Here is a 26,281-nt window from a genome sequence, read left to right on the forward strand (position 1 = left end):
CACAAGCTCATCAGAGCCGAGGACGTCCTGGAGTCTGTTCCAGGGCTCCCTGCTACAACTGCAAAACATGTTTGGTAAAATGTGGCCTATAAGAGGTTGACTAATGGACACAGACATAACATGGATGGCTATACATGGGAGTTTGCCTCTCAGGACGTTCATGCATTCCCAGAACCTGTGCATATATGTTCACCGCCGCTGGTGTAATGTCAGCAGGGAAACCTCTCAGCATATCTTTTGGGACATAGGCACCGTTGGATGCCCTGGAACATGAACTCAGAGACTGCATGCCCAGGCCTTATCTTTCATACCATCCGATAATTTATCAATTACTTCCTGGGACCCACACCTAAGGGGCAATACAGGAAGGCTGGCACCTTATGAACTGCTTTAAGGACGCTTTATGGCTTGTCAGGAATCACTTCATTTTGAAATGGGAGATTTCTATTCAGGACTGTCGCAGGCTGATCCACAGCCTGCTAAAAGACTAACATCATGGACTGATTTGAGAAAGAAGACGACTAGATTATTCTCCTTCTTTCTCTACGTCTGTTTTTCAATAAAGCTTTGGGCCTGTAATCCCCCCCCCCTTCCCCCTTCACATTCATTGAAACAGTTTTCTTGTTGACGTGATGCTTAAATAGTGCAGTTCTTGATGTATAGTGTAGAATGTTATATCTTGTACTATTATATATATATATATTAGATTTCATGGTGTATTGTGCTTTAACTGCGCTGTGACGCAGTACGCTTGAATGTCATTTCTTATGTCTATTTTTTTGTATCTTTATGCAAAATAAAATTGCATTTTTCAATTAAAACAACAACCAAAAAACAAAATAAAAAAACCAAAGTACCTTTACTCCTACTATGTTATTTAAGCTTTTACAATGGTGAATGTTGCAAGCACTTTTGGACTGGATCAACTTTGTTACCTTTCTAAATGAAAGTCACTCTTATTCTGTGTTTCAGTTTTTGGACTCTTTTCCATCTTTAAGCCATAATGATTTCAGAAACCTCCTAAGAGTATAGTAACTATACATATATTTTTTTTTAAATAATTTTATTTATCATTTTCATCACACATCATACAAAGACCCAATATGGACAATGGGGTTTAAAAGGTTTGAGATCACATATTTCTAATAGAGAAAATACCCCATATAGGGCAGTCGTGCAGTGTAAGGAGGTAGGTAAATTACACAGACAGACAACTGGTCAGGAGATACAGGAATGTTACAGTATTTGTAGCTATTGGAGGGGAGGAGGAGGGAGAAAGGAGAAGGGTGGGGGAAGATCAGACCTAGCATGGCCAGCTAACTCTACATATGTTAATAAGTTACTGATAAAGTTTTAATGGTGTTGGTGATCTTCTATTCCAGGGGCTGGCTGGCAAATTTTAGCCCTGCGGGTGAGACTTGACGCAAAAACCTATTGGGAACACTTTAATAGAAACAAAAAAAATGCAGATAGCCTAGCAATCCAGCCCAAGGTAGACACTATAAGACTGGCTCAGGGGACAGATTCCCCCCAGCTCCTGTTCTCTCCTATTATTACTATATAATGATAAGCAATGGCATGTGAAATATTGGTAGCATTATATTAAATATAGAATGTTTATTTTCTGCAAATGGTTTTACAGAAGTAGGAACATTTTACAGTGGACTCATCGTCGTCTTCCCCGCTAGATGCTCTTTGGTCCAGTCTGAAAGAAAAAAAAAAAAAAAACAGAAAGGATGAGAAATATAATGAAGTCTGCTGTGGGCTATACCACATGGTCTCACTAAACAACATTAGAGAGATGAAATTGTGGTCATATTTGTAACATACGCAGGGGAGGGCTGGCAAATGTTAGCCCAGGGGGGCAAGACTTGACTCAGCATCTTATTTTAATGGGAAAAAAATGCAGATGGCCCAGTGCCCCAGCCCAAGGTAGAACACTATGGGACCAGACCGAGGGGCAAATGCCCCCCTGCCTCCCAGCCCAGCCTGCCCCAGAACATACGCTGGTGACGCAGGAGGCATCACATTTGTACTTCCAGATGCCATCACTACGGCCAACTAGCAGAAAGAAGAGCCCCATACTGGATAAGATCCAGATGACCTCTAAACTCTTTAAAAGTAGATATTTATTTTATACTCCCATATCCGGCCCTGTGATAACATGTGTAACAATACACATTTCTGTAATTCCATATATTATTCTACGTCACTATATACCGCAGCATTTTACCATACTTTTCATGTTGCACAGGTTGCTGGGCCAGAGTTGCCTTTAAGCGAACCCAAGCGGTTGCCTAGGGAGCCAATGGTTTGGAGGTGCTTAAATTACTGAATGAGTGACAATTACTCATTCAGTGTTTTTAATGCTCCTGCACTCTCCCCACGCTTACATTGGCTGCTGCTTGTCAATGTCAGTCTTACACTGGGAGTGTAGTACACAGCCAAATGCCACACCCCCAGTTTCAGGAGGATAGGATGTTGCAGCCAACTCCTGTCTGTTCAGGTAAGCAGCTGGGGTTGGAGGGAGGGCGAGGGTGGGGGGGGGGGGGGTCAACTTTCTGGTGGGGGGGGGGGGGAAGCACCCTAGGCTTGTATCATCACTGACAGTTGTGAGTACAAAATTGGGACTGGTAGTGGCAAACTAGAACAGGCAACAATCCACAGCTCTGGTGCCATCTCCACCTATTACCAGTCCCAAGCAAGCTGGATTATGGACGGGGAGGAGTGAGGAGAGTAGACTCATACTTAGCTACTCTGCCGGAATGTCTGGGATGCTGTAGAATTTCCGGAAAGCCTTCCAGTCACTCTCCTGGATCCCAGGAGAAGGAGGAGCTTAATGATGCATTTCGCCAGCTGACCTCCCCTCTGGGTACAGTTGGCAAGCATGAGTCGACTGTGCAAACCAATAGGAATTGTTGAGAATTTAGCAGCTAACTACTATTTTAACTTTAGGAGCTTTTGAGGCGCAAATGAACACTTGTTTGTCCTGCATGTACATTTGTTCACTTCATATTTGTTTTTATGCAGCTTCTAACTTCAGGCTTTATATTATAAGAGTATCAGACATATTAAATATGTTGTGAAGCTTAACAGGTTCAAAAATGAATGAATTGCTCTCAAAGCCATTTAAAAATAATTCTATGAATTAATATACAAACCACACTTTTATCCTCTAATCACTAAACCTGTTTCAAACAGGGGGAGAAACTTGTTGAAGAGGGGCATCACCACATTCTCAACCTGTTTCCAAGAGGCAGAGCAATAAGAGGAGAAAGCAGAATAGCATGGGAACACTAGATTGGGGGCCCAACTGATCATTAATGAAGTACTTGACTCTTTAAGAAACAAAAAAGGGTTTTAAATAATAAATATTATTCTGAATTGTTCTTTGAGAGGCATGGCTGGTATCAGTAGCTGATGGGGAGTGCTGGTCCTCTATTGCCATTTGGAGGCTCTTGGGCTACCTCTTGGTAAGTTAACTCTCAATTTAAAAACACATGAATGTATGATCCAGTATATAGGGAATCTGATTGTGGAGAGATAGGACCACACTATTAGTAGAAGCGCCGTGATGTGGCGGGTGGCTTAGCATACATTTGCAAATGTGTGTAACTAACAATTCTGCATTTTTATGTACAAGTAGAAAAACAACTCTTTTACTGGCTCACAGTAGTGTTGCTGGGGGATTTCTCTCTCATATAACAAACATGGCTAGATACTCACGGTTTTTGTTCTGAGATGATAGTATGATGAGTCTCGGTTTCCAAATTTAGATACTGCTATAAATAATGTATTTGTATCAACCTTTGCAAAAAACATTGACATCATTGCACACACAAACCATATTAGTGTAACTTTATATGTTAGCCAGTCATTTTATTCCTGATACAATTGGGTATGTAATACAGATGTGGGGCCCTGATGTATTCTGATGGCTGCCGCTGCCTATGCCCCCCCCCCCCCCCAAAAAAAAGCTTACAAAATTATAATCCTGCAGAAGTGATAATTAGATACACAGAGTATCTAATTATTAACACTTACATATGACAAAAAAGGGTTATATTTGTAAAACAGGCCCCTTGTGTATATTTTGCACATATAATAAAAAGTTCACTTGGCCTAAACGTGAAAAAAAAATCTCTTACTATAAAAAGACATAAAAGGGAAAAAAATGGAATAAGGAAAAACACCACAAATGAATGCAATATATGCCAATCATTTTTGTATAAGCTGTGTGAACTGTCATGATTGTAAGTAAAGAGAAATAAATACAAGTTAGCAAATGTGCACATGTGAAACACTCTTTAAGACTATAATGGTATCTGAACATGTAAGACTAGTCTAAAAACCAATCTATGACAGCTGTGTGTTCATACCACAAGCAAGTTACTGGAAAAACTGTTTAAGCCTATTATTCTTCATCAGTAGTCATAGTACTATCCTTATAAGCGGAGCTTTAAAATTGCACCTGTCACCATGAATTGAGGTTTTAGAATTCAAACACACTGTATATAATAAAATGCTCATGATTTATCCAGGTTTACTTTTAATAAAAGCCCAATCACTGTGCTTACTGTTCTCAGCTGGGGTGATCCAACCAATGCCTCTTTAATGTTTCTTAATAAGGAACGCTTCTGAAATTGAAAAGGCAGTAATTAAGTCAACTCGTTGAACATACAACAATCTTTCCTCAACGGCAGTACATTAAGATACTTACAAATAAAAAACTGGAATGAGTTTGCATAGGTAAATTTTTAACTAAAGCAATATGTTGCCTGTGTGTCATGTAATTTGAAAATTAAGAAATTTAAACACTGTAGGCAAAGGTATACACTAGAAAAAAAAGGATCTGTAAATTGATGAAAAATGACATTTTAATTTATACAGGGGAAAAAAAAAAATAAAAAAAAAAATGAATGTCTAAAAATGTACACTTAATTCTGGAGTTCGCAAAAATATTTTTCCTAATTACAAAGGAATGACCGACAAATGACTGGTCAAACCAACGTCCATTATTGAAAAAACAGGATTTATACTTACGATAAATCTCTTTCTCTGAGTCCATCTGGGGGACACTGCTTAGCCATGGGGGTTGAGTAGGGAGGGGAGGAGTCTGGCACCTAAAGAGTTAACTTTTTCCTGCTGACAGCATATCCCCCCCACCAAGTCACCACATACCTCAGTTTGATTAGCAAAGCCCTAGGACGAGAGGCCAATCAACCAAGATGCACCACTCAACAGAGGGGGGAGTGGAGAGAAAAGAAAAACAACGAAAAAGGGGGGGACCGCAGTGTCCCCCAGATGGACTCAGAAAGATTTATCGTAAGTATAAATCCTGTTTTCTCTTTCATCCATCTGGGGGACACTGCTTAACCACGGGGACTTACCAGAGCAATCCCTCTGAAGGGTGGGACCGCTCTGATCTCCCTGCACGTAGAACACTACAGCCAAAGGAGGAGTCCCCAGACGCAAATACATTAATTTGGTAGAATTTCGTAAAGGTATGGACCGAGGAACAGGTGGCTGCCCTGCACAGCTGGTCCACCGTGGCTCCATAACGTGCCGCCCCTTCGGGAGATTAATACAATATAATCCTCCTTAATTGTCAGGGTAAGCCATCTGGCAATAGTTTGCTTAGATGCTGGCCATCCCCTCCTAGAAAAAACAAATAATACAAATAGAGAATCTGTCTTACGTATTTTTGCAGATCTCAACATATATACGTAATGCCCTCACTACGTCCCAATACTTATTTGTTTTTGTTCCTGGAGTCAGAGGTTCCTCTCTGAACACCGGAACAACTATTTCCTGATTGACATGGAAACCTGAGACCACCTTAGGGAGAAAGGACGGAATAGTCCTTAAAACTGCTCTGTCCTCATAAAAGACCAGATAAGGTTTGTGATGAAATGAGTTTGATAACCCTGTGAGCATGTCTCATTTCTCACATAATGTGGATTATAGTACTTTTTATAGCCCATGCTGTTTGTTCCCCAGCTCACCAGACTACAACTGCATTGTCCAATAACAGGTGGCTAAGGGGACATTGTATTATTATTATTATTAATATTTATTTATAAGGCGCCACAAGGCATCCGCAGCGCCGTACAGAGACAAACAAAATCACAATACAATGGGAGACAGCACAGTACAGTAAACACAGCAACTCAGTATGCTCAATGCACAGCTAGAGAGGGCGGGGAAGGGGGAGGGAGGATCCGCAAACGACGGGGCCCAAGAAGGAGGGCGCGGAAGACAGGGAGACCCCCAGGGGGAGGAGGGAGCGAGAGTGGACGTGGGGTGGAGGACCCTCGAGGAGGAGGGCTAAGTAGCTTGAGAGCAGAGTTAGAAGTGGTGGAAACAGGAGGAGAGATGGCCCTGCTCAGAGGAGCGTACAATCTAAGGGGAGGGGTGGACAGACAGAGAGACGCAGGGGAGAGAGGGAGAGTAGGGGGACAGAGGCAGAAGATAAGGTAGGAAGTTAAGTGGGAGACAGAAAGGCTTTAAGAAAAAGGTGGGTTTTTAGGACCCGTTTGAAGCTGGACAGATTAGGGGAAGTTCTGATGGAGGGAGGGAGCTTGTTCCAGTGGAGGGGGGCAGCGCGGGCGAAGTTTTGGATACGCGCGTGGGAGGAGGTTATAAGGGGGGAAGAGAGGCGACGGTCAGAGGCAGAACGGAGAGGGCGGGATGGAGCATGAATAGAGAGGAGGGTGGAGATGTAGGGCGCAGTGGAGTTGGCGAGGGCCTTGTAGGTGAGTGTGAGGAGCTTAAAGAGGATTCTGAAGGGGAATGGGAGCCAGTGAAGGGCTAGGTAGAGGGGGGAGACAAAAGAGGAGCGGCGAGAGAGGAAAATAAGCCTAGCTGCAGCGTTAAGAACGGATCGAAGGGGATCGAGATGAGAGTGGGGGAGGCCAGTGAGGAGGTTGCAGTAGTCCAGGCGGGAGATGATCAGAGAGTGGATAAGGCATTTGGTGGCATCTTGGGAGAGGAAGGGCCGGATGCGAGCGATGTTGCGCAGCTGGAAGCAGCAGGATTTAGCAAGAGAGAGGATGTGGGGGCCAAAGGAGAGAGAGGAGTCGAGGATGACACCAAGGCAGCGAAGTTGGGGGACAGGGGAGATAGAGGTGTTGTCGACAGTGATGGAGAGGTCAGAAGGGGATGGGGTATGAGAGGGAGGAAAAACTATGAGCTCAGTTTTGGCAAGGTTAAGTTTGAGGAATCGAGAGGACATCCAGGAGGAGATGGCAGAGAGGCAGGCGGACACCCTAGAGAGGAGGGAGGGAGAGAGATCAGGAGAGGAGAGGTATAGTTGAGTGTCGTCAGCGTAAAGGTGGTAGCTGAAGCCGAAGGAGCTGATGAGTTCACCCAGGGAGGAGGTGTATAGAGAGAAGAGTAAGGGTCCCAGAACAGAGCCCTGAAGGACCCCGACTGGAAGGGTGGATGGGGGGGGGAGAGAGACCCAGAGGTGGTGACAGAGAAGGAACGGTGAGTAAGGTAAGAGGTGAACCAGGACAGGACTGGGCCGGAGAGGCCGAAAGACTGGAGGGTGTGAAGGAGGAGGGGGTGGTCAACGGTGTCAAAGGCTGCAGAGAGGTCAAGGAGGATGAGAAGGGAGAAGTGGCCCCTGGCTTTTGCAGAGAGGAGGTCATTGGTGACTTTAGCCAGGGCAGTTTCAGTGGAGTGGAGGGGGCGGAAACCAGACTGGAGAGGATCAAGGAGGGAGTATTCAGAAAGGTAGGAGGTGAGACGGCTGCAGACGAGCCTCTCGAGAATTTTGGAGGCAAAAAGGGAGAAGAGGTATGGGGCGATAGTTCGAGAGAGAAGTGGGGTCGAGATTAGGTTTCTTAAGAATGGGGGATACGAGAGCATGTTTGAAGGAGGAGGGGAAGATGCCAGTGGAGAGGGAGAGATTAAAGAGGTGAGCGAGGTGGGAGCAGGTGGTGGGGGAAAGGGAGCGAAGAAGGTGGGAGGGGATGGGATCCAGGGGGCAGGTAGTGGGGGGGGGGGGGGGGGGGGAGGATAAAATGAGAGAGTGGACTTCCTCGCCGGTGGTGGGACGGAAGGAGTGGAGGGGAAGGTGGTTGGGGGGGAGGACAGAAGAGTGGGAGGGGTGGAAGAGAGAGTGGAGGAGGAGATTTCAAGTCGGATGGCCTCGATTTTAGGAGAAGAAGGAGGCGAAATCAGAGGCAGTCAGGGAGGAGGGGGTGGGGGGAGGGGAGGGGGCCAAGAGAGTGCTGAAGGTGACAAAGAGGCGGCGGGGGTTAGAGGACTGGGAAGAGATGAGGGATTTAAAGAAAGATTGTTTAGCGAGTGAGAGGGCAGAGCTGTAGGATGAAAGGATGAATTTAAAGTGGAGGAAGTCAGCCAGGGAGCGGGATTTTCTCCAGTGACGTTCGGCGGAACGGGAGCATTTTTGTAGGAAGCGGGTAAATTTGGAGTGCCAGGGTTGGGGTTTGGAGCAGCGGGGGTGGACGGAGTGGGCAGGGGCGATCGCGTCCAGAGCGGAGGTGAGGGTGTGATTGTAGAGGGAGACTGCCTGGTTGGGGCAGGCCTGGGAGGAAAGGGGAGAAAGGAGGGTATCGAGAGAGGAGGACAGAGAGGCAGGGTCAAGAGCGTCGAGGTTGCGTATGGACAGAGTAGGTTTGGGCAGGGGGAGGGGAACAGGAGAAGAGGAGAGAGAGAAGGAGAGGAGATGGTGGTCGGATAGAGGAAAGGGAGAGATGGAGAAGTCGGAGAGATTACATAGGTAGCAGAAGACAAGATCAAGGGAGTGACAAAGGCAGTGGGTAGAGGAGGAGGTCCATTGGGTGAGACCAAGGGAGGAAGAGAGGGTGAGCAGTTTGCTGGAAGCAGGGTAGGTGGGGTTGTCGATGGGGATATTAAAGTCACCGAGAATGATCGAGGGGAGATCGGAGGAGAGGTAGTGAGGAAACCAGCTAGCAAAGTTGTCAAGGAAGAGGGAGGTGGGGCCAGGGGGGCGGTAGATGACAGTGACGCGGAGATGGATGGGGTAGAAGAGGCGGATGGAGTGAGCTTCAAAAGAGGAGAAGGAGAGGGAGGGTTCAGGGGGAATGACACGAAAAGTACAGGTGGAGGAGAGGAGGAGGCCAACTCCACCGCCAGGGCGGGCACCAGGCCTGGCGGAGTGGGTGAAGGAGAGGCCACCATAGGAGAGGGCAGCGGGGTAAGTAGTATCAGAATCGGAGAGCCAGGTTTCAGTAACGGCAAGAAGGTTAAAGGAGTTGGATAGAAAGAGGTCGTGGATAGCAGTCAGCTTGTTGCGGACGGATCTGGCATTCCAGAGGGCACAGAAGAAAGGGGGAGAGGAGAGGGGGGAAATGGGGATGAGTTTAGCAAGATGAGCAGCGCGCGGGGGATGGCGGGGAGGAACGGGAGAGGTAGGGCGGGGGGAGAGTATGGGTATGGAGTGAGAGCAGGGAGGCATAGTAGGGAGAGAGAGTAACAGAACAGTGAGATAGTGGGGACAGTGAAAAACAGGTAAGAACAAAGGCAGAAAGACAATGAAAAGGTGGAAGATAATAACGAATTAGGGCGTGGAGGGCATGGAACAACAGTACAGTGAGATAATAAGGACAATGAAGACAGGTAAGAATGATAGCAGAACAGTAAGATAGTAAGGACAGCGGATAACAGGTAAGAATAAGCAGGGAGACAATAGCAAGACGGAGGACAATAACCAATTAGGGCATGGAAGGCAAAGAATAATAGAAGGAGAGGTAATAAGGACAATGGAAATAGGCAAGAATAATAACAGGTAAAACTAGTTGCTGGTAAATATAAAATCAGGAAAAACAAGATAAAGGCATATAAATAGTAGAATAATAACAGGTAAAAAGTAGAAACTTGTAAATGTACAATCAGGAAAAACAAAATAATGGCATATAAAATAATGTTTTAAATGCAGTTGATGCAGATAAGCCAGGGATTCAGCAGGAGAAGGGTTAATTGACAAGCCGGGTCGGTACACAGTAGATCAGTTGATGCAGATAAGCCAGAGATTGAGCATGAGAAGGGTTAATTGACAAGCCGGGTCGGTACACAGTAGATCAGTTGATGCAGATAAGCCAGGGATTCAGCAGGAGAAGGGTTAATTGACAAGCCGGGTCGGTACACAATAGATCAGTTGGTGCAGATAAGCCAGGGATTCAGCAGGAGAAGGGTTAATTGACAAGCCGGGTCGGTACACAGTAGATCAGTTGATACAGATAAGCCAGGGACTCAGCAGGAGAAGGGTTAATTGACAAGCCGGGTCGGTACACAGTAGATCAGTTGTTGTAGATAAGCCAGGGATTCAGCAGGAGAAGGGTTAACTGAAAAGCCGGGTCGGTACACAGTAGATCAGTTGATACAGATAAGCCAGGGATTCAGCAGGAGAAGGGTTAACTGACAAGCCGGGTCGGTACACAGTAGATCAGTTGATGCAGATAAGCCAGGGATAGATGGTATGGCCTTGTCTTTGGAGTGATGATGACACTCCTTTGTACCCCCACAATAATTTCCCACTGTCTTCACAAGTTTTTAGATGTTTTATAATTGTGGACAGATAATTGTGTGGGAGGAAAGACACAGAGCTGATCTAACGTGCAGCCTTCTCCAACTGCCGCCCGCATTCCAGGAGTTCAGTGTACATATGTATATATTGTAGTTCAGTGTACATATGTATATTGTATATTGATAACTTGAAGTAAGGTTGCTATTCATTGTCTTTAAAGTGAAGCCAGGGGGATTATGGGTAGGGATCAGGTTGCCATGTGCCTGAGTAGGAAAACTAATTAGTGTCCATTGTTCTCACCAGGCTAGTCCAGACAGGCCATCTAACAGGGGAGGTTCTCTGAAAGGGCAGCTCATCTTCACTCCCCTGTCCAACCCCCCCCCCAGTTCAGCACTGACCAATGGTTAAGTAGAATAGACGCAGGGGTTTGCCCAGGGAGGGGAAAGGCTGTGGAAATTAGACCTGTGATATATAAGGAACAACTCCAGGGGGGAGGGGTGTTCATGCTTGGATTTCATTCAGGAAGGTGCAAGATGGAGTTTTGAATTGTCGTTTTCTAACTCGAGTCTATATATGCAGCTGAGAGGGATCCATGGGTCATGAAGTCTGGACAGCAAGTGACTATATCTCCTTAAGTTATTGGGGTAAGGGACAGATAATGTGGTAAATCTGCCTGGCATTTATTTACTGTGTGTATATAATATTCTAGTGTTGTTTGTATGACAATAAATATACTGTTGTATGTTTATAACTGCATTTTGCCTGAGTGACCATACGAATCCTAGAAGGTACTGGGTAGCACTGGGCCAGATAAACCCGGTATCTTCACAAGGTTTTTTGCAAGATAGAGCTCCCAGCTTGGAGACCCTTCTAGCCGAGGCAATGGCAAGCAGGAAGACTGTCTTCCAGGTCAAGAACCGCCACTCTGCTGAGAGTAGAGGTTCAAAGGGAGGCTCCTGCACTCCTGGTGCCGCCTTGCTTGTTTATGTATGACACTGCCGTGGCATTGTCGGAATGGATGCGGATCGGCCTTCCCTGAAGAACACTCAGAGCTCTCTGTAGCACCTTCCAGATGCCATGAATTGGCCTGTCTCCAGGCCATTTATGCCCGTTCTCAGGGATTCCATCCGAAAGGAGTCTACTCTCAGATGCAGTAACTGCTTGAGGTTCAGCACTGGTCTGAATGAACCATCTGGTTAAGCAGAGGGAAGGGACTGTCTCCTGCTTTCCCCGGCCCTTGAACTGGTAGTCTGGCCTCTGCCAGACCGGCCTCCGCGAAAGGGCTGTCTGAACTTCAACTACCACCAGATATTACACAGAAAATACTAACTAATCTATGAACAGGTCAAATAAAGATAGTATTTCTGTCAATGAGAGTGCAATAATAATTTTTATAATTATTATGCTATTCCCCCCGGAATGTACTCAGAATCTTATACCTCCCTATCTCCTATAGAGAGTATAAAATCTATTTAGCCAAGGGAAGGCTGCAAGCAGCTGGTTCTTCTTCAGATTGGCTGCAATCAGCCCAGAGCATCCCTGGATCCTAATGCTCACCAGGTAACCTGGCCTTATATTTGGAACAGGGAAAAACACTTGGCACATGTTGCTTTATTTTTCTCATATTGTTAGTAGAAAACAAAGCCACCACATAGTAAAATAGAGGTACATACCAAAGATATCTACCCAGAAAATACTAATTAATCTATGAAAAAGTCAAAAGATAGTATTTCCGTACATGAGAGAGCGATAATCTTTTATAAATATTATGCTCTACCCTCAAAATGTAGTCAAAATCTATACTTCCCTATCAGTAGACCCACTACATAGAGAGTATAGAATATACTTAGCCCAGGGACGGCTGTGAGCAGCTGCAGACCTTCCAGACTGGCTGCAATCCTCACAGCATCCCTGATTCCAAATGCTCACCAGCTGATTTAGCATTGTCTTTGGAACAGGGAGAAAAACACTTGGAACATGTTGCTCTGTTTTCCTCACATTTTTAGTAGAAAACAAAGCTACCACACCCAAACATCATCTATGAACCAGTGAAAAGATAGTATTGCTGTTCCTGAGAGAACAATAATCTATTATAAACATTATGCTCTTCTCTCAAATTGTGGTCAGAATCCATACTTCTCTATCAGTCTATAGAGAGTATAAGATATAATTAGCCAAAGCAAGGCTGACAGCTGCAGCAGATTTTCCAGAATGACTGCAATTAGCACAGAGCACCTGGGTCAGTGCTCACAAGCCAATTTAACATTACATTTTGAACAGACCATCTATTTGGCACGTGTTGCTTTACTCTTTATCAGCCCTCATAAGAGAAATAAAAATAAAGTCACGTATAGACAGAATAGGCATAAACACACAAGATACTTTTCAGAAGGGAGAGCTGTAATCTTTTTAACATCAAGCTCTCCCTAGTATATGTGCCCACAATATTTATACTTCTCTATTCAGCATATATAGAGAGAATAATGATACTTAGCAGTTTGGAGATGTGTGTCAGCAGCTGTACTTCCTTCCGAATAGCTGCTGTATCCTTTCCCACCAGAGGGAATCTCCACGTGCTCTCTCAGCAGAGGGGGAGGGGTGGCTTTTTTACACAACTCCCCTCTGCTGGCTCTCTGCCCAGAATACTTGAACAGATCATATGTCTGGCACGAGTTGTTTTACCTTTATCAGTCATGACAAGATAAGGAAAAAACAAAATATCACGTTTCATACGCACAAACACTTCCACAATGTTTATCAGAAAATACTGACTGTCTTATTTAATCAGAAATACTATAATATGTTAAATAACCTAGGTTGGGGAGCTTATAGTTTTCTTTAACCTAAAGCTCTCTCAATACATTATAGTCTTACAATACATATGCCTACACAGAACAAATCTAGTGATATTTAGCGGGGAAGATATGTGTCAGCAGTACACTTGTCTCCAAATGACTGCTGCATCTGTCCTCCTTTCGTATTTTGGCTCCAAAAGGGATCTACCACCTGCTCACTCGGCGGGGGAGGGGGAAGAGGTGCTTCTCAACACATTCCCCTACCGCTGGCATCTCCTTCTGTGTCTCTGCTAACAGCGATTTCCCCTTTCTACTTAGGTGAAATCCTGTTGCTTTATTTTGTTCACATTTTTAGTAGAGAACAAAGCTACCACACCGCAAAATACAGGTACATATTCATCTATGAACCAGTCAAAGATAGTATTTCTGTTCCTGAGAGAGCAATAATCTTTTATAAACATTATGCTCTTCTCTAAAAAATGTGGTCAGAATCTATACTTCTCTATCAATCCTATATAGAGAGTATAAGGTATAATTAGCCAAGGAAAGGCTGCAGCAGGTTTTCCAGAATGACTGCAATTAGCACAGAGCACCTGGGCCAATGCTCACAAGCCAATTTAGCATTACATTTGGAACAGACAATATGTTTGGCACGCCCAAACACTTCCACAACATTTATCAGAAAATACAGATTAGGTTATTTAACATATCATAGTATTTCTGATTAAATAGACAGGTTTGGAGAGCTTTATAGTTTTCCTTAAACAACAATTCTCTCAACACATCATTGTCTTATAATACACATGCATACACAGAAGAAACAAAGTGATACTTAGCGGGGAAGATATGTGTAAACAGTGCACTTCTCTCCAAATGACTGCTGCATCTGTCCTCCTTTTGAACTTTGGCGCCAAAAGGGATCTTCCACGTGCTCACTCAGCAGGGAGAGGGAGGGGGAGGGGAGAGGGATGGCGGAGAGGTGTTTCTCAAACACATTCCCCTACCACTGGAATCTCCTTCTGTGTTTTTCATTAACAGCGATTTCCCCTTTCTGTATTTAGGGGAAATCCTGTTAGAATGTGGTTCCCGCACAGCGCTATCACTAGCGCGCCATCCTTCAAGTACCCCCTACCATCCTATAGGAGGAGGGGACTTGGTATGCTCCAGCTGGCTTCCGGGGAACGGCAGCAGTAATGGCGCTTTCTGCCTAATGGCAGCGCCTGTCCTGCTATCAGCAGGGAGATTCTCTTGCCGACTGCTTCCCGCTGTGAGAAGCGTTTTACCTCCTCTGTCTGCGGGGCCGCCCCCAGCTGACAGGCGCTTCTCCCACGAGTCAGCTCTGTTGCAAACAGAGCCTCTCACTGCTATCAACAAAAAAAACCTCTGAAAAAGCAAAGGAAAAACCTATTAACAGTGTTCACTGTAGAGCTCTTCTTATGCGCAGCCCTTCTCCTAGGGCACCCAATTCAAACTGAGGTATGTGGGGAATTGGGGGGGGGGGGGGGGAATATGCTGTCAGCAGGAAGAAAGTTTAGGTGCCAGACTCCTCCCCTCCCTACTCAACCCCCATGGTTAAGCAGTGTCCCCCAGATGGATGAAAGAGAAAAACTGAGAACCCCATACATTAAGAGTAGATTATGAATACATTACATGCTGCTACAAAGCATTTCTAACCATTGTGCTTGGATTTTACATGTTGGTGCCTCATCATTCTGAATTTGCCACAAAAAGTTTAGTTTATGAAAAATGTAGTATTTGCTTTGCAATAAGCAACAGTCACTAGATCCACCCTATAGAGACCCTCAGGGTGTCAGTTGTAGATGTACAGAGATATCAAGAACATGTCCCAAATCTAAATTATTGTGCACGTAATATGGTTTTCTTGGTTGGAATAAAGCTCTCAACCTGTAGTATATTTATCCCAAGGCAAACATTGGACAGATTTAAGGTTAGTTTGGTCTGTTAAATATCACTCAAAATGACTCTAATATACTAGTATCTAATCAGTAGGTACATTTTTAAAAGGTTTAAATGCACTGAAATCTTGATGCAATGACATTATAGAGAATTGTGTGCTTCCAGTTTTGAGACAACAGTTTGGGGATCACGCTTTTCTTGTTTTAGCAATGCCCTGGGACCAAAGGGAGGTCCATCAAAAAATGGTTTCCCGAGTTTGCAGAGGAAGAGCTTGACAGGATACACAGCGCTCTGACCTCAACCCCATCGAACACCTTTGGAATAAATTGTAGCACAGACTGCAAGCCAGGCCTTATCGTCAACATCAGTGCTTGACCTCACTAATGCTCATGTAGCTGAATGGATGTGAATTCCTGCAGCAATGTTCCAAAATATAGTAGTAAGCCTTCCCAGAAGAGAGAAGGCTGTTACAGCAGCAAAGTGAGCTCGATTCTATTCTAAGGAACATAAAGGAAACTAAAATATAGACAGCTATTCCCAGACCTTAAAGTTGTTATACCTTGTATAATATAAGCATGTTTGGTATCTTCTGACTCACAAGACTACAATTTGGGGTAATTTTTTGAGGTTACACCAATTGCTTGAAAGTTACTTTCTAATCTCTTTATTGTTCATTTCTAAAGTAACAATACATATCAAGTACCAGCACAATGGTATTTAATGAGTATATAACAGAAGAATTTATAACAAATATAGCATAACTATATGAAACAATTTAATGAGTGAGTTATGTGTTCTATCAATGTCAGACACTTCACTGGGACACACACACACACACACACACACACCATAGGCACCACTTTTGGGAGGATTTGAGGGGTTTATTTTAGGGGTCGGCTGTAATTGTATCCATTGCAGCCAACTGCTAAATTTTTCCGATGATCAATTGCAATGGAGAGTGTGTCTGGATGTTTCCAGTGGGTGACTACCAAGCATTTGGCTGCGTTAATAATCTGAAACGGGCAAGTAGTCACATAGGACATATTTTATAACTTAATGCAACACAAAAGTAAATTTTGCACTCACCTTGCGTACACTTTTCTCGTTTTGATGAGACGATAACTTTGCATGTTGAATCTGCTTCTGCAAGATAAACTTACTGTCAAACATCGTAGATGCATTTATAGTCAAGGTAGTCGCACACCTGTATTTTCTGTTTTACCTTCATTTTCCGTATTTCATCCTTTAGCTCAGAGAGGTCATGGGCTCCTTTTTCCTCAAGAATAGAAAATACCTTTAATAACAGCAGTAAGAGAATGTTATGGAACATTAATTTACAGCATGGTCCAAAGAATATAAATAGCATTGTAAAATATGGCATATTGAAAGACAGCTGACAGCTAATGCAACATGTGCATCCAGTAAAATACCAAATAAATCATCACCAACACAATTTCCCTGCCCAGGAAAAAAAAAACATTAATTTAATAAAGCGTGATATTTAGAGTTTATTTTTCAGCATTTTAGTAAGCAGGATTGCAGAGAAGGCAAATACCAGATAAGAAAAACAACTACTTGCATAATAAGCAGTAATGGATCTAGGAATAAAGGGGCTCCAAAGTAACATAATGAATGGGCTATATGCCCTTTTCACAACACCAGCCTGTGACAGCCACATTTATTACAATAGGCAACTTTGTTTATCTGCACATTAAAGACAGTGCAAGTTCTTAGCACATGGACACAGATTTGTTGTGTGAAAGCTGTCGCCAGCGCTTATGTGTTAATACTTAGCTCTCATGTTGACGACTATGTGCAGGAAAGCACAGAGTTCCCTAGGCACTAGGCCGTATGGTTATTGTTCCACCTCTCGTAATAAGCTTATAATAAATAACCATTGTTACTGTATGGATAATGACACTTCCAGTAAAGGCGGTCCAGATGTCCTTTCGAGGCGCACACTTCGTCCCCTAAACCAGCCATTGGCTCAATTGACCAATACCATTTTACAAGGACAGCAGCCACAACATACTGGGCAGAGGATACAAGTCTGGTGCCTTTCTGGATCAGAGCACTCAATCAGTGCAGCCAGTAGACTGGAGAACAGCAAGATATGCATGTCTACATGAGGTGGAAGTGTTGGTGCTTGCAAAACTCAGCTCATATCAGCAGATTATGGGAGGTTAACCTCTTTCCGACCACTTATGTAGAAGATAAATATGTTTGATACAGGAAGTTTATTTTTAGCCTCTCTCCTTTAGCCTATAATGAGTTTTTACAGTGTTCTTTATTAATACTGTACAAGTTGAATACAATGAAAGGAGTTGTCCATTTGGCCACTGGGATGGACTTGATTATATTATTCTTTAGCAAGTACATTTTCATTTGGACCCACAATACCACAACTAGTTGTACAGCGCGTTTTTACAGGGGTAGTTTCCAAAAGCAGAGCCATCCGCAGTAAGCGAGACTAGATTAATCGGTCATCAACAATTAAATACATTTTCTAAACTTTTACATCATTTTGGTTTTGGATTTACCTTTGCACATAAAAGCTCTTTGTATTCTTGCATTGCTGCTGAGACCGTAGCAACCCTTCTATTCTGAAATTGGAAAGACAAAAAATATTGAGAGTAATGTAAATAGTTGAAGTATTGAGAAACTTGCAAACAGACAATACTTAACCCTTTCCCTCAAGTTGAAATTTTTAAATGTCACATCTGCATACCCACATCAGTCCTGATTTTCAGACTGACTTTCCTCCTGATAGACAGGCCTGAGATCTTGCAATGGATAGCAGAGTCAGCTGTCCCATGCAAGGAATTACTAATAGAGCCATGCTGATATGGATCGAATAGTAGCTCCTACTGCAGTCACTATTAGATCATAATTGCCTATTCTCCTGGAATATCAAAGAGACTCCTGAATTCTGGAGAGTTCTTCTGGACTTCGGGAGAGTTGTCAATCCTCTCGGACACTGTCACTTCCTTTGCAGGAGGATGGGGCTTTTAGGTGAATCATCTTATCATGGACCTGCTTCCTGTTGTGCAATAATGAGAGTTGCATCACTGAGCAGCAGGGGCGGGCCCATGATGACAACAAATGTTGTAAAGTCCTCCCCTTGCCAACTAAGGCAATGCTTTCACCTATCTTGTGACAGAAATGTCCTCAGTTGAACAATATTTTGTGCCATAACAAAATTGTTGCCTCAAACATCTTGGTCAGGTGCATAATGAATATACTCACTTACCAAATGACCATTGTAGGAAGCAATGTTTTGTTTATGTTCACGTGGAGTCATTTTCAGTCCTTGCAGGATTCTTAATATTTTAATTGCAGTTTCAAGAGGTGGATTGTTCTCCTTCTCCCAAGTGCTTATATCATTCCAAACCTGGGTGAATAGAGGGATGCACGATGCAGAAAAGGACCTGGCAGTAAAAAAAAAAATAAGAAAACACTAAATCTAAGCAAACAAAGATCACAACTGGAAACATTGAATCTGACCATGATTCATAGCTTGGTTCAAAGTAAATGGGTATCAAAGAATGTGAACGGAAATCAAGAAACTCAAGTAATTAATAGTAACTGAACATATTAAAAAGTATAAAAAATAGTAATAATGCCTTTGTTTTTTTTTTGGCTTTTTTTCTTTTACTTAAATGTAAATTCTTTTTTACCTTGAAACTCCTCATTTGCTTTGATTTTGGCAACACATTTACAAAGTACACAATATTTCTGTTCTGTGCCTTGCTTCAGATAGCTTTCTACCAAAGTGCATAGGTTCTTGGAGCAAGATGGTGGTATTTGATGGGTGGAAACTCATGTGCTTCGTTTTGTGGAATGGTACATAAACAAGATTTCATAGACAACATATTTTTTCATGAGGTTCATAAGGACTTGATTTTCGCACCATCTCTGAGTTGGCAGAGATTGGGGGGGTGTTCCACCTATTTTTGATAGACACGGTTTGTGCTTTCCAGTTTCACTCCAACTGAGAAAAGCATGTCTACATGCACTTTGCGCAATTTAAAACAAAGCTTCAAACACACATCAGTGCTAAATTTAATTAGGGCAGCCTGTCCCCACACTCATAATTAAAAAGCTATAGATCAGGCTAGAGGTAGCAGTACTTTTGAAGGTGAAAAAAACAGACAAACAAAAAAAACCAAAAAACAAAACACCCACATTATTTTATTGGAAAGGGTGGTTGGCAGTGGTCGAAGTGATCAGATATAGTGCAGTATGACATAATGGCACTTATCCCACCTGCTCATGGTCTATACTGAAGAATGCCTTTCACCGTAATCCTGCAGCCAAGCTCTTGGCTCTGGCCTTCTCCCGACGGTTCTTCCTACCCATGGCCTGGTCTCTCCAAACCTGCAGTGACTCTTTGCACCTTATTTTCACCTGCTAGGGCAGGCGGATGCTCCTTCCACTACCCATATAGCGAATGTGTCCTTACATGTGGGGGAATGTGTTACTATAGAGGGGTTAGGAATGTTTTAGGGGAGGCCAAATGGAAAGGCATGGCTCGATCCCAATGGGACATAACCACACACTACATGGGATGGCCATGTCTGCACTGGTGGAGCCTCGGAGAGAATAAATATGCAGAGTAATATGTTGCTACTTGGACGAGGGACAACGCAACAGTGAAGAGACAAATTTATATAATTTTTAAAATCATGTGTAACACAACTGTATATGTATTACTTTTCCCAAGGACAAATATAAATATAGTGAATTAACATGTCTATTATTAAGATTGCCATCTACCAGAATGACTAAAGATGATTATTAAACAATAGGGGGTATATTAAGTGGAGATGTTGGCTATAGCAACCAATCGGATTCTAGCTGTCATTTTGTAGAATGTACTAAATAAATGACAGCTAAAATCTGATAGGTTGCTATAGGCAACATCTCCACTTTTTCAAAACTATAGTTTAGTACAGGGGTAGGCAACCTGCGGCTCTCCAGGTGTTGTGAAACTACAAGTCCCAGCATGCTTTGCCAGTAGATAACCAGCAGATAGGTGGCAAGGCATGCTGGGATTTGTAGTTTCACAACACCTGGAGAGCCGCAGGTTGCCTACCCCTGGTTTAGTAGATATACCCCACACACACACACTATAATACTCACTCGCAGTCATTTCCAAAGCCTTCATCTTCCTCGTCACTGTCGTTTGTTCCAATGTAGAAATACACTGTGATGAAACAAAAGGTGATATAGAAAATGACAACTCTATTTAAACAGAAGTAAAATGCATCACTGTTTAATGGACATTACTCTGAAAAATACAATAATCATAGAGGCCTTCTATCTTCAAATATCAATAAATATTTAGTTTTGTTGTAGTCTGTAGATAATTAATTTCACCTTAGCACAGAAAAGAATAAACCCTATGCCTCCACACAGAATATTACACAGGAAATAAAGCATAGTAAGGTAATATTTCCAGTTTATATTTTATCAAAATATAGTATGCACATTCAACAAGGTGCTGCAAACATTCATTAAAGATTCTGGTCCGTGTTGACATGATCAATCTGCAGCAAGTCCATGATGCTATCAGCTACACTAATGCTGGGAATCTCCCATTCCACTACATCCTAAGATACTCTATTGGATTGAGATCTGACGACTGTGGAGGTTATTGGAGTACACTGAACTCATTGTCATGTTCATTGAACCAGCTTAAGAGGACGTGTGCTCTGCGACATCCTGCTTGCCGTAGCCATTAACAGATGGGTATACTGTAGCCATAAAGGGAGGTACATGGTCAGCAACAATACTCGAGTGGACTGTGGCATTTAAACAAAGCTCAGTTGGTATTAAGGGGCCTAATGTTTGCCAAGAAGCCATTCCCCACACCATTACACCACCTTACACAAGACAGGATGGATTAATGAATTCATGCTGTTTATGCCAAACTCTGACCATGCCATGTTGCAGCAGAAAGAGTTTAGTCAGACCAGGGAACTCTTTTCCAATCTTCAACTGTGCAGTTTTGATGAGCTTGTGTCCACTGTAGCCTCTGTTCGTGGTTCTTAGCTGGAAGAAGTGGAATCCAGTATGGTCTTCTACTGCTGTAGCACATCCACTTCAAGGTTAGACATGGCGAGTGCTCTGTTGCATACCACTGTTGTAACATATTTAAGATACCTTCCCGTTTGGACTAGTCAGGAGGTCATCAGTTTTTGAGATACTCAAACCACCCCATCTAGTACCAACAATCATTCCATGGTCAAAGTCACTTATATCACATTTGTTCCCCATTCTGGGGTTTGGTCTGAACAAAAGACAGAACCTCTAAACCATCCCTGCATGCTTTGAGTTGCTGCCACATAATTGGTTCCATAGATGTTTAGATTACAGAACAGGTGTACCTAATAAAGTGGCCACTTAGTGTATATGGACTAGGATTCCATATCCATGATGGAAACGAACCAGTCAATATCCAGCATGGAATGGAATTGCTGGAAAAATCCTGATCACCAGGTCACCAAATAGAAATGTGACCTAGAGATGGACACCATGAATACTAGAGACACACAACTATTACCCAGCATTTACAACTTGCTTGCACTGCTTGACTTGACAAGGTGTTGAAAGCAGTGAGGGTAAATTATGGGCATTTGTTGAGGACTTGGGTATTCCTGAGGTTAGGAGCAACATGGCAGTGGTGGAAAAATATGATCTGGGGCCCTTAAACTGTATATACAGTATGCCATGGACATCTACGGTGAATGCAAGTCTTGACTATATTTCCCACATACATTATGCACCTGGACATGCCATAGTTTCTGGCTAAATTAGTCTGACAATGCACAGTGTTTGGCCCATCTCTACTCATTTTCAACTATTGATCTGATCCAGAATGTAACCCTGATCCACCGATAACAACATTTGGCACTTTTGAAAGTTCATCTATTAAAAAAAACAAAACCCCAGAAAAGGTCAGCATTACTGTGACATTACCGTGTCAAATTCTGTGTCAAATTCTACCCTGCACATGTGTAGCTAAATTGTCCACGGATCCGACTGAACTATACATACTAATCATAAAAGCGCTTACCGGTTGGTGTACAGTCGGTGACATCTACAGACATGGTGAACCGGATGGCAGGAACCAAAGTTCTGTAACAAACAAGCAAAACAGTAAATACACTAAAGTCAAACAGAGACATTACCTGATGTTATTAGAATGTTCAAGTTATTTTTTAAAAACACTTTTTAAGTAGTAGAAATGGGGGTGGCTTAGCAATTCAAAGTCAATAGTCATGCCCCCAGAAAGTAGAGCCACACCTTCCATGGAGTTTATTAGGTGGCCAGCACAGCCAGACACTTTGTGATATTTGATCATGTTCTCAAATGTATTTATTGTTTTGACAATGTAATGTGAGCAGGCGCGGGCTGGCAGATTTCAGCCCGGGGGGGGCGCACAGTCGGCCGCATCATGTGACACGCAATGCGCCCGCATCATTGATGACGCGGCCCCATCGCTTGTCATGTGATGCGGCCACCTGTGCGCGGAGGTGGCCGTATCACGTATATTGTGATGCGGCCCACCCCTGAATGTGAAGGGCTATTCATGTAACGTAGCAGTTGGTGAGGGCTAATAGTATAATATGGGGGCTCTTTTAATTAGACTTGGAGCTATTAATATAGCGTAGGGTCTTATAATGCAATGCAATGTGAATGTGGGTTCTCTGTAATAAATGTGAGAGTCTAACAATTTAATGGTGGGACTAATTGGGGGAGGGGGCTATTTTTAAACATGTGTGCTACTGACTTAATGTTGTGGGAAGAAGGCCTAGAGTAGTGTTGGCTAACCTGTGACCCTCCAGGTGTTGTGAAACTACAAGTTCCAGCATGCTTTGCTAATATATAGCAGCTTATTGCTGGAAGGGTATGCTGGGACTTGTAGTTTCACAACACCTGGAGTGTCACAGGTTAGCCAACACTGGCCTAGAGTGTTCCCTTGTTACTGCGCTGAAGGGGTGTTTCTAGGGAACTGGAACTGTTCTGAGAGCGACCCAGTGCTGGTCACACCCCTAACGTGACGTGGTCATGACCAACGTAGCATGACAACAGCCTTTTTTCATGAAGTGGCAGTAAGCACACTGTCCAGATTCTTCTTTCAAAAATGGTGGATGGTATACATATGGGGGTGGGGGAATGGGACCCAAGCATTAATTTCTTAAAATGCCTCAAAATCTACAGATACTGAAACAAAAACATGTTGATAAAATTCCACACTAAAACTGAACCCCCTTCCTTTATCATAAATACCTTAGCTGGTGGTGCTAGGAGTACCATTAATGAACTAAAGCTTGGCAGCTTGATATAGTGGGCCGGACCAATAGCGGGCTTCCTTGGCCTGGGTCATTTGGCTACCTGCATTTTTTCCTAATAGACTGCTGAGCAGAGTCTCACCCAGACCCTCAGACCCACCTAACAACCCCTCGGGCTAAAATTTGCCAGCTAGCCCATGGTTGAGTTTCATGAATGTGCAAGATAAACTCAACCAGTGAAGCTGAAACATTTACTGATAATACAAATATCATCATAATCAGCTACTTATATAGCGCCACTAATTCCGCCACAAATTACTTTGATTTTTAATACATCAAGGTCTCTTGCACCAGCTGAAAACACCCGCAAAAGATAAGTCTCCAAGAGACCGATCTGCGGTTGCTTTCAACTCAGAATGACATGTAAAGAGCGTGAACACGCTTTTACAATGCTGGGCTTGCCCACTACCTTCCCCGTTCCACCTCTCTAAGCACAGAGAGGTGAAACGGGGAGATCCGCCTCAGTCAAAATGCAAACTGAGACGGATCTTTGGCCAAAAGTGCTTTTTGCACTGATCAGAAGGACTTGCATCCGACTCTAAATCAAGCCCTGTGTAAATTACGGGATGCAATTTAAACCTACGATTTCAGTGTAAATTGCATCCGACTCTAAATCAGGCACTGGCTTATCAAAGTTCTTCGTTTATAGGCATAATAACTGAAGAAAAAAATAACTAAGAAATCTAATATCTTAATTTATCAGTAGTCATTAAAAACCCTGCCTTATATTTACTATTGTAAGTCTGCAGGTAGGATACCCTTTTGTTTTGTACAGATTATGGTTTATTTATATATACACACACAAATACATAATAGCAGACCTATGCCATCACAGTAACTGTTAATAATTGCCTACACCCTTTGTGTGGCAGGCAGAAATAGACTTGAAATCTGCCATGTTTTTCCAGTGCTTGGGAATGGCAGCTGCATGTTGCTATGTGCCGCCACCCACTGGGACACAACTTAAGGAAAAAGAACAGCAAGAGTATACAGCAAGCATACAGTGTGTCCACATACTGTATCCTCCCCCACTCCCTCCCCCCTGTAGATGAGTCTAAGTAGACCCAGATAAAGTGTAGTTAAAAAAAAGTTGTGTTTCAAATCTAATTACAGCTGGCTTGTAAACTCCCTTGTAGTGTAACCCAGGGTATATTTTAACCAACTTAAGAACATTCTAATAAAAATAAATAGAAAATAAAAATATGAATAAAAGGTTTTAAAAAAAAATAAAAAAATTAAATAATAAAAAACAATTAAAACAAAAACACATTTCTAGTCCGTATAACTTTCCATAAACTAGAGAAGGTTATACATATTGGGTATGAAAACACATGTGAGAAATATAGGAAAACATTTAAGGACATATTTGTAAAGACATACTTTGATTGCTTGAAAATAATCAAAGCATGTGCTTTTATACCTCTAAAAACATAGACTATAGTTATTACCTAAAAAAAAAATTATGGTTGTTTTACTAGAATATATCAAAAGTCATAAAATGTGTGTGGTCACAAATTAGCCTCTTCATTGACCTCCAACATGAACTATAATAAAAAATACCAAAATTAAACAGGAAGCAAAATCAGGTAAAACACCAACACAATTTATACAATGGATTAAATTCACATGTAATGCTTCCAAGCTGATCCCCTTTCCATAGGGAGCCGGCTGTCCCAAAATACAGGAAACATTTACAACTATTCTCCTTGATATATCTTTATCTGGTCAGGCAATAACTTAGTTCAGAGTGGTCAGGACTCAGCAGAGTCAATGTATATAGCATTACAAAACTACTATATGCATTTGATATATTTGTTACTTACAATAGCTCAGCAGACTCAGCAACTGTCTCCTACACACATCTAAACCTGAAATGTGATTGTTATCAGTTAACCTACAAAACCAGGTTGATTAACATGTAAATATAAGGGGTGTGAGACCTGCCCCCACTCCCTATCCACAGCCCAGCTACAGAATGGATGTCCCATAAGTAACAAGCAAAGAAATGTCCCACTACATTGTAAAACAAACAAACAAAAAAAACACAGCATGGACACAAATTTTCAAAGCTAACAATGTTCCAAAAGACTTAATACTACATGTATGTCCCAGAAGTAAACGGTCATTTAAAATCAGACTAATGTGGCAGGAAACTATTTGCATGCATCTACTGACTAGATGTTTTTGGTGTCTCATTGCTTTTCATGGGCTAAATGGTCAGTGTTAAACACTCCCCTCTGCATCTACTATTCATGAATAGTATTTGCTTCACAAAAGCTTGCAGGGTGGTTATTATCTAACATTGCTCAACTCAAAAAGGTGCAAGGATCCCCAATTAGTGTTTGCTGTCCAGCACAAGTAAATGCAGTGTTAGTAAATTACAACTTTTAAGGGTTAACAGCCCACACCTTTTCCTGCAATCTATGGAGAGAAAAATAAATATATATGTACTGCTTTTTTAAAATATTTTCTTTGCTTCAAAACAACTGATGGTAGAAAGTACTACAGTGCTATATTAATTGCACAATTGCAAACAAAATGTAGAATGTGCAAATAACTACTGAAAGCATGTTTATAATCATACATCACCTCTCTTGAATGTAGTTAGTACCAGTTGGTGGAGAATAAACAATTTAGAGTAGTAGATGAGATGCTACAACTATTTCCAGTAGTTTTGGAGTTAGCAAATATGCTAC

General features: G+C 42.6%; 1 protein-coding gene across 3 annotated transcripts; it reads right to left on the minus strand.

Annotated features, from left to right (window-relative positions):
• Nucleotides 1-1,078: 1,078 nt before the first annotated feature.
• LOC142140272 (uncharacterized) lies at nucleotides 1,079-26,281 on the minus strand. 3 transcript variants are annotated; one of them, XM_075198089.1, is made up of 10 exons: nucleotides 26,175-26,281; nucleotides 22,307-22,368; nucleotides 20,371-20,434; nucleotides 18,479-18,656; nucleotides 17,769-17,831; nucleotides 16,451-16,522; nucleotides 16,315-16,371; nucleotides 4,578-4,637; nucleotides 3,727-3,779; nucleotides 1,079-1,705 (listed from the first exon to the last, which is right to left on the minus strand). In XM_075198089.1, exons 2-10 carry the CDS (start codon nucleotides 22,338-22,340, stop codon nucleotides 1,618-1,620), a joined length of 669 nt encoding a protein of 222 aa, XP_075054190.1. In that variant the 5' UTR covers nucleotides 22,341-22,368; nucleotides 26,175-26,281; the 3' UTR covers nucleotides 1,079-1,617. The 3 variants fall into 3 exon arrangements, with proteins under 3 accessions (XP_075054190.1, XP_075054188.1, XP_075054189.1); XM_075198087.1 differs by having other exon boundaries at nucleotides 3,727-3,782; nucleotides 26,175-26,280; XM_075198088.1 differs by lacking the exon at nucleotides 26,175-26,281 and adding an exon at nucleotides 25,409-25,788 and having other exon boundaries at nucleotides 3,727-3,782.

The sequence above is a fragment of the Mixophyes fleayi genome, chromosome 2 (genome assembly GCF_038048845.1).
Source record: "Mixophyes fleayi isolate aMixFle1 chromosome 2, aMixFle1.hap1, whole genome shotgun sequence".
Taxonomy (NCBI): Eukaryota; Metazoa; Chordata; class Amphibia; order Anura; family Limnodynastidae; genus Mixophyes; species Mixophyes fleayi.